This window comes from Vidua macroura, chromosome 3 (genome assembly GCF_024509145.1).
Source record: "Vidua macroura isolate BioBank_ID:100142 chromosome 3, ASM2450914v1, whole genome shotgun sequence".
NCBI classification, from domain to species: domain Eukaryota; kingdom Metazoa; phylum Chordata; class Aves; order Passeriformes; family Viduidae; genus Vidua; species Vidua macroura.
This window is the reverse complement of record NC_071573.1, coordinates 91,205,889-91,221,290: the sequence shown is the minus strand read 5'-3', so window position 1 is coordinate 91,221,290 and position 15,402 is coordinate 91,205,889. Positions and strand designations below refer to the sequence as shown.

The window sequence follows — 15,402 nt, the reverse complement described above, 5'->3', positions numbered from 1 at the left end:
CAGAAACCAATATGCATCCTTTGGGTTACATGAACTAACTCAAAGCAGATAGCTCTAATCCATGTGATTAGAAGAGGTTTGTCTCTGCTGCCTTACCCTATGGATGTGTAGGTTGTGGTTCTCATGCCTCAAGTCTTCATTGTGGGTCTGGAATCCTTGCTGGCCACTAGCTCCCATAATCACCAATAGTGAAATCAGCCCCGCAAGGAATTGCAGTGCTTCATTAGCACACAGCAGAAAATAGAGGCTCTTAACATGATTGCCGCAAAGTGGATAGCGAAATGCATCTTAGTATTTTATGGAAGTGATCCAAAATGAAACATCCAAGACAGAAAACACAATATTATAGTTGCAGATGGGTTTTCTTGCAATTGAATGCTTCATTTTAATTTTCTAAATTACTAGCAAGAATTTGCAAGAGAAATCAAAATATTTTGCACAAAGTTTATTTTTTTTTGTTGTTGTTGCTAGTATTTTTCATTAAAAAATAATTTTGGCAGAAAATTCTCAGTCAAATCCATTGTGGACTGGCCCTGCATGTGAAGTAAAACTCAATCTGGGAAAAAGCAGTCCAAGGAAAATTAGTGCACTGCTGAGCTTGCATGCATCTCCCTCCCACTCCACTTATAGATAATGAAATGTTACTGCAAAGCCCTGTAACTCTTCCAGCCTCTGGTATTCTCTGGTGTTATGTTGTCCAGAGAAGCTGTGGGTGCTCTGTCCCTGGAAGTGTTCAAGGCCAGGGTGGATGGGAATTTGATCAAGCCGGTCTAGTAGAAGGTGCTTCTGCCCATGGCAAAGGGGTTGGGACTAGGTGATTTTTAAGGTCCCTTCCAACCCAAACCTTTCTATGGTTTTATGATTCATTCTATTTAGATTCAAATCTCTCAGTCTCACTGTACTCTGGTGACCTCTGGGCCTGGGTCTGGTAAGAACCTGTAGGGAAACCATGCATGCGTGAGAATTGTTTCTTTTTTGCAGGTACTTTCAGTACCTGGAGAGGGTTTTGAAATCTTCAAAATAAAAGCACATAGCTACAGTAGTGTATAATAAGGATCTGCAGGTCTGTCAGGATGGTTTACTGCAGAAGTCTGAAGGCACATTGTAAATCTGTAATGTGAACACTATTTCTACTTTATTTTTCCTTTTCATAAAGATACAAAATGCAAAAGATTTTGGTGTTTAAGGACTGAATCTTTGAAATAGATTTTATACTGTGTCATTTCAAAGAGACTAGAGACCTTATAATCATAAATTGACCCATTACATCCTATTATTTTCTTTCCCCTTAGTTTAAAGTATTCCTTTATCTGCTTCTGTGGGTGGTTTACCATTTATTGGTACTGAGTGTTTCATGTTCATTATCACTCAGATAAAGTGGAGAGACATAAAACTGTTTTATGAAAATATTTGCTTGTTGTACATGTTTAAATTAATGTTTTTAGTCTTTCACAAATTAGCTGTTTTTCCTATTGTGAAGGAATGTATCTATGTTCAATAAGGGTTTAGAGTACCTAATTTATTTTCAAAGGGGATTAAAGACTCAACAGAGTAGTGTAAATGTGAATGTTCTCTGGTTACTACAGTTGAAATAGTCTTACTTCCTATGAATGTTATCTCTCACTGGTTCCAGTTTTAAGCCAGTGCCTCAATTAGCAAAAGTTGCAGACCCTCCAGAGAGCAACTTAGATTTATGAAAAATGTCTTACACTGAAAACAATTCAAAAAGCTTTGTATTAGTTCAGAGGCAGCTGTGATTCATAGCACAATAAAGATCAACTGACCTTCTAAAGGCATATATGTCTTGCTGATTATAGAACTAAATGAACAAAGGTCTAATGAAGATATTATATAACCACCTCTTTCTAAGCCTTGTCTTAGTCTGCAAGAGGTTATTTTGGGCAGGTGTATAATTTCTCTTTGAAATGACATGCTGCAACTACTTATATATTGTAAAGATACTCTGCTCTCCTCAGTACAATTTTGCAACCACAAATGCAGATTTCTCTAGTTTGCTCTTTCACTGTTCTTAGAAATAATAAAGAAAAAATGCCACATTAAGAGAATTCTGAGTAACATCTGGAGAAGTTAAAAATTGTTGATTAACCTTGTAAGAGTAATGCAGAATTCTGTAACTGTCACAGGAAAAAAGAGTAGTAATTATAAAAGCAATATTCATCTCCCACCATCAATAGACACAATATTTTCACATTTGCATAGGAGATAGGGCTTCTTGCCAGCTGCTTTGACCTGAAGATGAAAGAATGCCAATGACAGAGTTTGATGAGGTCTCACTGATACTACACACCCATAAAAATTACAAAGTCCTACTTGCATTCACATCTCTGATCTGGTGGACACAAGCACATTCCTGTATGACTCTGAGGAGTGATAGTCACACGATGTCTACTAAGAAAGGGCTAATCCAGCCTCATTCTGCCTACTTCATATTCTGGTACTTTGAAGTTGGCTGTGCAGACAAGAGCACAAAAAAAAAAAAGTCGTATTTTTAAGGAAAAATCAGGAAGGAAAGAACAAGATTCTGTAGCCTTTTGTTTAAACTCATTACAGACATGGGGCATTTTCTACAGCAAGGCAGACATATTTTGGTTTACACTGACACTTGATAGAAATAGCACAGGTAATCAGCCTCTGGGTCTTTGGGCTGATGTCACCCAGGCCAAGGCATTAATTTCCTTTGCAGATGGTAGAGGCAGAATTGTATGATTTCAGGCAAGATCCAAACACCTTCCTTTCAGAAACCTGCAAGACTAAGTGTTATTTCAGCAGAAAAAGGGTGCAGCACTTGGCTTATGTGTTCTATATTCACTAAAGTATTACTTAAAGTTCTTTATAAATGAGCCATATGTGACTTCCTTAAGACTAGACCCACCTGACTCATAGAATGCATCACTCTTCTGTGATTACTTCAAGGTGTTTTGGTCAGAGAAGCCTTGTGGAAACAGAGAGGACTCTATATTGTTGACTATTTTTCTTCAATATTATTTGGTGAATTCCTTGCTTCTTTTAATTAAATTTCTCCAAAACAATTAATATTAAGAGTATCTCTCCAGAAAATAGAAATAATTTTCCTCCCTATGGAGACTGTCACACAGTTTGGCTCTTTAGTTTGAAAAGAGGATGCTATAAAAATAAGGGAAGCAAATATATTTCTTGGACAAAAAAAGGTAATTACTTTTGTCAGGTCTAAGGATGGACTTGAGACCTCATATTCAAGAAAAAAGGTAAGGCAGAATCATGACTCAGAGGGGCATTTCAGGTTAAGAGTGCAGGCAGTGACTACCAGCAAGAAAGGGCAGGATGAGATAACACAATAGAAGTGCATTTTTCATGGATTTTCTGTCTGTGCAATTTGAGAAAAAAACCTGTTCCATTCTCAGTTCACTGCCTGACTAGGGAACTTTTCTTTCTTGTGAGCAGTGGAGAATTCTTCTCAGAGGGCTTAGCTGTACATCAGAAAGTGAACAGAACATGAACAATACGTTCCTTCTTCTCTTTGTGGCTGACCTTTCGTACTTTGCCTGGGATACAGATGTGCCATATTCTGATGAGGCAATGAATATCTCATCTTTAGGATTTCTTTCAATGGAATACACTTGCCAAGATGCCCCAGGTGTTTCTAGAACTTTGTACCTGTGTATCATCAAGGATTGCCTAGGCTTGGTAATCATGGGATGCTGGGTTTGGAAGCAGAACTTGTGTTGCACGCAGACCATCAAACACCTCCTGTGTGTGCGGCAGCAGAGGGTGGTGTAAGGTCTGGGGGATGCCTTGGCCTGATTGACACTGGGAGCCACATGAGTGTCAGAAGGAGGGATGTTGCCACTGAGAGGATCTAGGCACCTTACCCCTTCCTTACCATTCTTTTACCTAAATTTATTCTTTTATACAAATCTACTGAATAAATAAACTTGTTGCCTAAAGTTGTTCCCTTCCTTTTTCATTTTTGGGAATAATAATCATGAAAAAAGTTAAACGGTTCAAACCTTCTGTTGTTGCTAAAGTAGATTCCTTCTTCTCTGGAAAGAAATCAGGGCAAATTTACAAAGGAAGAGAGAAATATATAACACATCCATAAAGTGATTGCAGAAAATTAGAGTATATTCCACTTCAGTATATTTCTTTGTGCACACGGCCAGTTTAGCAGATCAGTTTTGCTTCTCAAAAAGCAGTGTAAAAATCAATTTTCTTAGAAGAGCAATATTTTTAAGCAACACATAATTTGATGATTTACTATTGGATCTAAATGCCAAAATAAATTAATGCCTTTGATACACTGAAAATAGTAGTGTATCAAATCTTTTGGAGAATTCTTTTTGTATCCAATCTTTTAGAGAATTCTTAAGCACCCACATCTCAAAACTTTCAGCAACCTTTTCTTTAAACATGATGTCTCTGTTTCACTCTATAAGAAAATGTCACAAGCTTATGATCTTAACACTGCCTTTATGAACTCCAGCTGATTTACCTGCATTCTAATTAAATTCTCATTGAAGTTGGTATGGTTCTAGTTTTAAATAACTTTAAGTGCATTATCTCATACTAAACATATCATAAAGTAGGCACTTTTGCTGTGATTTTTGCTTGAGATGCCTCTTTGAAATTCAAAAGGAATTTATCCCTTCTCCGCCCTTTTAATTATGGGACTATAATATAACAGAAAACAGGCCATACCTTGAAACAGATTTTAATACAGACAAGGAGTAGTAAGAGTCTGCTGAACACAGATTTCACTGCCTTGTTATCCTTAGTATGTCTGAGGGTATTGGCTTTAATTTTAAATTTTTGTGATATTTTATATAGAAATTGAACTGATAATGGATTTCTTTTTCCTGTGTTTAACCTCATGCTCTGTCCAACCTGTGACATCTTGGCTCAGCAGTCCAGTCTTTCCATGGTGCCTATTCCAGAAAATGAGATGCTCATCTCCAAGGAGGTAATCAGTTAACATTTAATGAGTTAAAGCATTTGCATGCTAGTTTTATCTTCTATTTACATAGCCCATATAAGGTTGATCAGTAAAAATGTGCTGAGCTTCCAAACCTGCTTTTTTTCCAGTGAAGAGGCTGCGTAAACATTAATTTTTCTTAATGATCAATGTAAAAAAAAACCAAAAAAACAAAAACCAGAGTTGTTTTGCCAAGTGTGCTGCTTATGTGAATCTGAAATAACAGTAAAATTTATGCTTCAGGTTCCTAAAATGTGCTAGTGGGAATGGTTAAATTATGCTGTTTGTTAAATTATGCAGTTTGTTAAATTATGCAGCCATATTTAAATAACACAATTTTCAGTCACTGATATAGCTTCTGTTTTAAATACCAGGTACTACAACAGCTACCAGAAGCACTTAGGATAATTATGAAGAATTTCATAAAAGACAGTCAAGAAAACATAAAATGTAATTAAAGTTTGCCCAGTATCAAAATTCAGTGCTAGTTTTTTTGGTTTTTTTTTTGTTTTTTTTTTTTTTTTTTTACTTTGAAGAAGGATAAAAAACTTTCTTGAATTCTAAATTCAGTTGCCAATTCCCTACTACATTTATGTGTCTAAACTGTAAGACCATAGTGGTTACCACCCTAGACAATTCATTCAGTGAGAGAAGATGCAATCTATTAGTCATTATCAATTTTCTCTTGAGACAGAGCATATAGAAAATTAAAAAGGTTCAGCTGGCACTGGAAAATCCTTTTTTCCAAAAAAATCATGAGCATGAAGATGAATTATAGCCTCAGTGCTGGAATAAACATATGTAATTCAAATAACTATCACACTCGTTAATCTGGCTTTGGAATGTAATAGGACATTGTTCATTATAGGATATTTTCAATACTATTTTAGAAATTCACCTATGAAAGCATAATTTAGTACCAATAATAGCAGTATGAGAATGTTTATGACACAAGAATGAATTTTTTACTACCAAGACCTCTTTTACCAGGTGCATTCTCACAATTATTTCACTAGTTTTTTAATGAGTGTAAAAATACAGATAGGAATGATAATTTCATATTTATAAACAGTTTGTTTTTAATTTATTATTTTAAAATTAGATTCTACTTTGTCTGAAAGCAGCCACATGATAATTTAAATAAATGAAATGGACGTTTGCCAGTCATTTTTACCAAATGAGTAAAATGCTCAATAAAATACTGTTTTGAAAATACTGTGGGAGTTTTGGGGTCAAGCTCTTCACATTTTGGAAGTGGAAAATTTGCCTGAATTCTGAGTTTGTTGACAACATATCTATATCCTCACAGTTTATCTCAGTTTCCACTTGAAAAAAAAAATAAGGGGGGAAAAAGGAAAAAAATGAAAAGAGGTTGATATCTTAGTGGTTGGGTGGATCAACAGACTGCAATTCTGCACCAGGAGTACACAGGCATGACCGTAGCCTCTTGTTCCCATGTGCATTCCTGGCCTCTCTGCACAGGGTGTCAGGGACTTGGAGCTACTTCATATCTCTTTTTATTTGAATCTCCATCACAGCTCTCCAAATCTCCTCCTTTGTTCCTTGCCTTTGACATTTCTGCTTGTTTCTACACCATCAATCCCCTTTCCTCTGCCTCCCAGGAGCCACTTCTTGATTCTCTCAAAAGCAGGTGTTACAGTGTGTGCTATGGAACTATTCAAAGAAAACCCTAAATGCCCTCACAAAGTGAAGTTAGACCAAGAATACCTTTCAGATCTTCTCAGATAGGTTGTTTTTTTTCCATCTCAGCAGTAAAGTTTTGGGAATATTATTGAAGTAATGGTGTATCATTAGAAGGCAGTGAGAGGGACTACATAGTTCTGAGGATAAATTTGTTTTTAAGATTAAGCAGATTTTCAGTACACCAGGAACTCTAAAACAGGTATATATACACATACATGTGTATTTGTGTAAGTGTGTGTGTATATATTTGCAGCCTCTGATGATGCAGATGATTTTCCTGTATTTGAAAATAGAGGGAAGCAAACAGCTAGATCTTTGTGTCTCATCCTTCTGCTTTAAAATTTGCACATTAATGAATAATTTTGCAAATCTAATGTAAAGACAGATATTTTCAAAGAGAATTCTCTGAGACAAGACACATAATTTAACTAATGCATTATTAAGATCAATTCAGAAAGTGAAGGATCTTGTACTGACATAGTAAAGGCAGATACAAAAAAAGTGCAAAATTCCTTTGGTTAGAGGCCAACTTGGTCTGTTCCAAGGCAGGTAAAATATATTAAAACTGTCTTCTAAAAGTTCCCTTATATTTTAAACAAGCATTTTGAACAGAATTTCTAGCTGCATTTTTTAAAAAAAGCTTAAACGTAGTACAACAATGGGAGAATTTGTACCATGGCCCATAGAAAACTATATCTGATGAAACTGTGGTTGCATTTATAAGGACCAAAGACAATCGATGGGAAAGAAGAAGATTTATGAGTGCTGTTATCAGTACACTTTGTATTTCCTTTGATTAATGTTTTATTGGATGACTTACAATAAAGTTAGGTAGAGACAAATAATTAGCTTTAAAGTTGAAAAAAAATTGTCAGATATCATTTTGTACAGCTGAGCAAGCTCACTATTTGTGCTGGTTCCCTGGACTCCAGTCCATGTAGAAATATCAGGAAGAATTGTGTCAGGCTCACCACAAGCTGCTCAGGAAGTAACATCAAGAGATGACACATTTACTGTTTTCTCTATTACAAATCAAAGAAAACATTTTTCATAGAACTGTTCAATTCACTTGTACAGAGCAAATGATCTACTATTTTCCCACATTTTTAATCTCATTTTTAGCAGGAGGAGGTGAGCAGGGCACATCATGCTGGCCATGTGAAGGCTGAGCAACCTCTTTGTATGTTTAATGGGTGTCAGAGAAGACACAAATGCATCTGGAGATAACCCCCTTTTTTCATTCTCAGTCAAGAAGGACTGAACAAAGGCATCTGTTTCCCTTGAGATCTGTTTCTGGAAATGGAAGTATACAGCACTAATACCCAGAGGAGATCAACATTTATACTGTCTTGGAGACAGACAGGAGAGCAACACAGAACTAGGACCAGCTCAAGTTATTTGGGACAGCCTTCTTAGCTGACCTGAGGGTAGTGGCTTCTTGGAGATAAGCTGTTGTCAAGCTTTCTCTGAAAAACTAACACATATTCACCATTTTCTCTTTATGTGGTCGGGTTTTCAGAATTGTATGTTATAATGCTTTCCCTTTCTAGTGCATTAAAAAAAGCAAGGTAGGTTTTGGTTGATGATTTTTAAAATCACAACATTTTCAGGCACCTGTGTTGTTCCTTTTTATTTGGGAACCTATCTTTACTCTAGGAACAGTTTATGCTGAATTTCCACCTTATAAGTTTCATAAGCCACAAATCCTCAACTAATTAATTTTTTTTTTAATCAGTGAATTCTGTTTGGATGATGAACTGATTAGGAAAAAATCTGCCAAGTTATAAGCCCAATATTACTCTTACTGCTATCATAAGACCCTTAGATCATTCTTCTATATTATCTAAATTATCATCTGCCCTCTTTATCTAAAATTATATATAGGCCCATACTTAACTTTTCCTGCAATGTTCCTCCCTCAGAATGAGAAAGTAAGTGTGATTTGTGCAATTCCAAAAAAACCCAACCCCAAATTTCCCATTGTGAAATGCAAACACCTCTAGGAAGGAGTGAGAGAGGAAATGAGGGAAATGTGCTGCTAGTTTCTCCATAGTAATTTGTATTGTTTTCCTCAAAGCAAAGTATTCACTGGAAATAATAATAATAAAAACAAACAAACAAACAAACAAAAAAAAAACAAAACAAATGAACAAACAAAATGGAGGTATCTTTGTATTCAGAAGAATAGCATTCATGTAATTTTAGCATCATTCTGTTATGGCATGTACCAAGTAAGACCTGTAACTTCCCTGTGAAAGTAAGAAAATAAATAAGTGATACTCTCCTCCTTGTGAAATCCTCCTCTTCAACCAGTGCATTTTAAATGGAGGAGGTCTGAAGGATACTCTTTGAAAGATAACCAAGCAATATGCCAATAATTCCTGATACCTACTGTCTTCCTTCCAAGTAAAGCTAGTGTTTGCCCAGGCTATGATGTGTGAATGGTGTTATAATCATTCTCAGAATTTTACTGAGTCAGAACCTTTAGAGAGACTGTTGGGCATATGTACCTGTATAATCTGAAAAAAACCATTGTGTGCAGGGCCTAAAAGTATGTCCTCATTACCCTTATTCATCTATGATTTATAAAATCCCAAGTCTACAATTACAATTACTAAGAAATGACTAATTACAGTTACCAATACAATTACTTCAGGTCCATGTAATCTTTTGCTGCAGTTGAGTAAGTAGTTACTCATGTTTTATGTTTTTGTTTGTTCATGAAAGATTTGCAATAGTTACTTGAGAATTCAATAGTATTTCTAAAGTCAACATTTATAAAAAGACCCCATGAGAGAAAGCTGATTCTATTGATTTCAATGGCAACAGGATTTTACCAACTATCTTTTGTGCAAAGTAACAAAAGTTCTTGAAATTTGAAATTCTATGAAAATGTCAATATGGTCCAAAGTTCTGTTATACATTGCTCTTAGTCTTTATTTACTTAAGGAGTGTTCCTGCTCAGAAGTCAACAATAGTATTAATCATTGATAGATTCTGTATATAAGAGGAAAATGTACCCATTTTATGAAAATGTCCTTGTACTACAGAATTTATGTAAAGGGTTTTACTCTAAACAAAAGTTCCAACCTACATGGCATTATCACAGCAAAGCAATATTCTTCCAGTTAAACACCCTCCTCACTGGACCCTGAATTATTCTGTAATGATTCAGCTCTTACATACTGCTCAATACCTTTTCAACTTGTAAAGAAGATTCAAGCGTGTCAAAGCAAGGGCCTAATGGAAGTAGAGGGAACTCCACTGGAAGCACTCCCACTCAAAGGTCAAATTTATGCAAGTACCTACTTTTTCTATTTGGCACTGAGATCTTTCCAGAAGTGTTGGGGAAAAAAGACAGTGTTGCTCCTTGTGCTTTCCTGGAAGACAGAAGCATGGGCTCTTCATGTGTCACATCACAGAAGCACTATTCACTTTTTCCTTTCAATCTTGCACAAGTTTGCAGCCTTGTTCCCCAGACAGTGGAGAGCTGGTGTAGACTGGTATGGCAGAACATTGCTGCCCATTCCTCTCTGGAGTAGGGGTCTTACCGCCCTTAGTTTATTTTGACCAAGCCAAGGAGTGCAACCCTAAGCTCTCTCCATAGACTTACAGCAGTTCATTTAGCTGAAAATGTAATGACCCTGAAAATGAACATTAAATGTAGGAATAACTACTGTTTTTACTGAAGGAGTAGGATTTTCAGGTGTTAGCGGTGACAAATTCTTTAACCTCTGAACTGAATAGGCCACTGGAACAGTAAACTGTTGCCTTCTGATATTTATAAATAAAAAGGCAAGTCCAAACAATGCACACTTCTAAATTCTCAAATAAAAACTTCAATTATCAGCAGACAATCTTTCTAGTTACTTTCTATGTGAACAGTGCTTTATTTTTTAATTTTCTTTAAGATTTTATATGTTCAACAGTAAATTTATATTGCAACAGGTATTTGGGCAATATTTTAGTCAGCTTCAATTATATCTTTTTGTTTTAAGTAAAAACTTCCAGTTATAGCCTATTGACTTGAAAGGGCATATTAGACCACCATGCTGTAACAAGAAGAAAGCATTATATGCATTTATAGAATTTTATTTGTATGGTGATTGCATAAAAATAATTACTGTAAATAATTTTTTTATAAGTTTACATTTAAAAGTCTGAAAGGGTAGTAATATAAGAATGATAAAGTTTGAAATATCAGTATGTGATTCAAACTGCAGTTTGAATCTAATTCTGCCTGGCATTAAGAAATAGCTGTTGTTATTGGTCACCTTCAAAGAATGGCAGGAGTTCTGAGAAATACTTTTAGAGGAAAAGAACTTGCCATGAATAGCCAGTCAGAACATAGTTGTAGGCTAAAGGAGGTTTTTTTCTTAAATTATTCAATACTTAAGTAATGCATAAGTAATTAGTATCATAGAATCAGATTAAAATTAGCTATAGTGTTTGACCACTCTTATGATATAAAATATTTTTCCTTTTGGCTAATTGAAATTTCCCCACTTACTGTCTTGTTTTTTTCTCACCATGCAAATCTGAGCTGTCATTAAACCTTTCTTAAATGTCTGGAAAGGGAAAATAGATACCACTTAGTCTACTCTTTAGGTGAAACAAGTGCTATCTGTAGCCACCCCTCATCTGTCACACAACTTTCCCAGAACTCAACGAACACTTGTAAACATCCTGATACTTGTCCATTGGTTTCCTCTACTTGCTTGACAAAGCAAAAACTATTTTTATCATGAGGGCTCAGTAATGGCAATTACGTTCCAGATGCAGCCTCACAGAGCGGAATAACTTCCTTCAACCTGCTGGCTATGCTCTAATTAATGCAACTGTACGTGAGGTTATCCTTCATCACAAGGCTGGACTGATGCATATTCTGTGTGGTGTCAGACCTCATGACCCTCTCAACAGAGCTGCTTCCCAGTCTGTCAGTCAGTCAGTCAGTCAGTCAGTCAGTCAGTGTCCTATGCCATTTGCACGGGTTATTAATTTCCTCCTTCCATCCCTCCTTGTCCCCTGCCCCATGGAAGATCTTGTATGTGCCTTTGTTCATGGATCTTCTGCTAGCCCATTCCTCCAGTTTGGCAAAGTCCCCCAGAATGGGAGTCGTACCCCTGGCATATCAGTCTCTTTCATCCTCCAAATTAGGAACATCCACAGACTTCCAGGACATGTAGGCTTTTCAGATCTCTGATGGAGACATCACCCTAGCATGCTCTGAAATACCACCTGGAGCAGAGATTTTGATCTGTTGAGTACTATCTTTTTAGACCACTGTCCCAGATAGGGACAGGCTGCATTGGTTCACCCTGTAGCCTATCCTACTCCTTGGTTTGGGTGCCAGGCTATTACAGAAGACTGGCAAAGTCCTTGCTAAGGGGAGGCAAGCAACATCTGTGTCACATGAATGCAAGGGTGGCCACATGCTCTGTCCTCCAAGAATAAGGTTCAAAAACAAGTGGGAAGTGGAAAACCAATGTGAATCTGGTGTATGATTAATCGAGGTGATGCTTGTCTGTTGAAATTTGCTGTGGGCAGAAAAATTCCTCAAGAATGTCAATGCATGAAAAATCATTCTTGGTTCAGTAAGCAGAGCTGTAAATTAAGAGTACAGCAAACCAGTGATTAAAAAAACCAAAGAAGTGCTGTATGGAATTTTTCACCAGTTTTTACTACTATTCCTGCATAACATCTGCAGTTTTTATTTTTCTCTTCACTTTGTTCTCGCTTTTTATTTTCATTTTTCTATAGGTTTCCAATGAAAGAGGTTCTGTTTAGATATGATGGTGAGTATTACTACTTTTTAAAAATATGATTACAGTCAAAATTTGGATATGTAACTACTTTGGTGTCACTTTATCAAACTTTTATCATTTTAGTTGAAAAGATGATAGGATGCTTTAGGTACACAATTCAGTGTTTGGATAATAAGATGGCTATATTTGGTGAATGATTTTCTATGAATAATTACCAATGCAGAATAATTCCAGTTCTTAGCATGACAGAATAAAATCACAATAGAATTAATTTTAAGTGGAATTCAATCAAATGGTTGGAAGAAATTGAGGTATATTCTGGAATTAGATTGTGAAACGATGTCAGGGAAATAAGATGAATTTTTTAATATTTGAGCACATAACCACATACTGCTTTTAAATGAATGGCTTGCAAGAGTTAAACAATACCACATTGCAAATAATTCACCACGCTCGAGAGCTGAGTTAATGTAGTACTTAGCAAGAAAAGCCAGCAAATAGGTGATAGTGAAAAGGCTGAAAGCTTCAATGCCTTTTTTTCTTCCTTCCTTGTTTCAATCTTCACAAAAAAACCCAAAAAACAAACCAAAAAAGATTAATTATGACTAGAAGTTTATTTCCATTATTATTAAGAATAAGAGAAATGGCAAATAACACCTGAAGGAATACTGAGGTAAATAGGAGTATTCAGGATGGAACAGCCTAATGAAATTTACCCTTAAAATACTTAACCTAAGCAGTTTCTCAAACACTAGTGATTAGCAGGATGAGCAAGTTCCCAGAAAACTGGAGAATAGTAAACACAATGTTCTATCTAAGCAAAAGAGGAAAGGAAAATCTAAAGAATCACAGAAAATTCAGTCCTAACAGCATTTCCAAGACACTGGAACAAAGTATTAAACAACACATTTGTGGGCATCTAGAGAATGGTAAGAAGATAAGATTATTTGCACAGGGACACGTCAGAAACAAATCCTATCAAGTTGATCTCATTTCCTTCTGTGACAGCAAAGCAGATACAAGGATGTGTTTTATACAGTGTATCTTCAATGTAGTCTCACATGACATCCCTAAGCAAGCAAAGCAGATATGGACTAAATTAAATTCACATAAGCTAGATCGGTACTTGATTGGAAAGCAGGACTCTGAGAAGAGTTATTTGCTGCCTGAGTGGGAGAACATCTCAGTGACTTCCAGAATGCTGTCTTATAGTTTTAGCACTATAAAACTTTGCTATTAATTACTTTCTCAATGACATGGACAATAGGATTACCCAATTTACAGATAATGCCCACTTGGGAGGATTTGCAAGCAGCATGGAAGCCAGGATTTTAATTCAGAAAAAATCACTTACATTAAAAGAATGGCTTGAAATAAATGAGATACAATTGATTGAAAAAAAATTACAAAGAAATATGAAGGGTTCAGACAGAAAAAGAATGTCAATGATATTGCAGGTGAGAACCTGAGGATTATAGGGGAGGAAAAACTGAGTCTAGGTAGAATAGGTAATGCTTTCAGGGATGTTGAAAGGAATGCTTATAATATGATTAAGATAATTGCTTTTTTTCACTATTAGTGCAAAATCAGTGGCACAGGATGTGGGAAACAAATGGGAGATTTAGAAAAGATGTAAAGGCTTCAGTGTCTTCACACAGAAGATAAGAAATAAGGACAGAGTAGAGGCACAGCAGTTTCTCTCTTCATAATTGACTATTTTAAAGGGATATTTGTCACTTTTCCATCTTTCCTATGAGTAGGAGAAAAAGAAATGCGTCTAAATTTCAGGGAGAGAGATTTAGTTTGAATTTGAACAGTTACAGCTTTGTGAAAATTTAAGTCCTAAAAGCAGTTTGCCTCAGGCTGCTGCAAAGACAGGCAAGTTTCTCACAAGATAAATCTGATCTGCCAGCTTTCATCTTCTCCCACAACTATAGGACAAAGGAGGTGGCTGAATATATCTTTTAGGTTGGGTTTTTTTTTTTTTTTTTCTGTGAAACTATGAATTCTATTTGTTAGCCAGATCACCAGGTTGTATAAATTAGGAAAACTAAGTGATCTCAGTGTGTGTTATGCATCTTACTAATCTGTATTTTTGACAAATTGCGTTCATGCAAAAATCCTTCTTTTGCAGCCTCAAATTAGGATCAAGAGCTAAAACTGAATTTTGAAGCCTGTTTCTATATTTAGAAAGAATCCACAGCACCAGTCTTATTTAAAGCGTCATTTAAAAAAATATTGCTTCAGGTATGCTAGTTGCAAAGCAGTAATAACAATCAAATATTCTTTCAAGAAATAATCTTATGTACTAGCATAATTAACCCCAGAAATACACACATGAATATGCCATTTCTTGAAGTGCTTGCTGATTTAAGAGATGCCCAATATAACACAGCACATTTTCTTTAGAAATAATATAAATGTTGAAATTAAATAAAGCTGTATTTTTGTTGCAAAGTGTTTTTTTGTGATTCTTGCTCCATGGGTTTCAAATAGCTGAGAACAAATGCCAGCATTGCTGGGAAAGGAATGCTCCTGTGTGCTTAAATTTGGTCACATTTTGCCACCACAAAGACACTTGTATTTTGTGAAGTAGTCCAGGGATTATTCACGTTGGTGTCAGCACCCACAGCAGTCAGCAGTGACCATGCACAGTGATTTTCCCCTGCCATGCAATATTCATAGCCCCTTTGACCCTGCCAGTTGCTGAGTGCAGGCAGAATTACTGTCGTCACTCCTGGCACACCAGGAAGAAACACCACTTTCCAGTTTATGCTGCTGGGTTTTTGATTTTGTGCTGCTTCCACATGATGTTGTACAGACCTGGATCTTAAAGATGTTGCTTTCAAAATGCATTATGAAAATGCAGGGAAGCTGGTTGTCTATGCTTGCATGAGTTCTCCCCAGTGTCTTGGTCCTTTGAACCACAAGTCACCCCTCAGGTGATGCTAGCAACACGCTCAG

The 15,402-nt window shown here is 36.1% G+C and overlaps 1 protein-coding gene across 2 annotated transcripts in view; it reads left to right on the top strand.

The window, feature by feature from the left end:
- MLIP (muscular LMNA interacting protein) overlaps positions 1-14,867 on the top strand; it is a 103,842-nt gene extending 88,975 nt beyond the window's left edge. For both annotated transcript variants that reach the window (XM_053973566.1, XM_053973567.1), the window contains 3 exons: positions 4,901-4,957; positions 12,434-12,468; positions 14,573-14,867. In XM_053973566.1, coding sequence (XP_053829541.1) covers positions 4,901-4,957; positions 12,434-12,460 — 84 coding nt within the window. In that variant the 3' untranslated portion in view covers positions 12,461-12,468; positions 14,573-14,867. The remainder of the gene's footprint in view (positions 1-4,900; positions 4,958-12,433; positions 12,469-14,572) is intronic.
- The last annotated feature ends 535 nt before the right edge of the window (positions 14,868-15,402 follow it).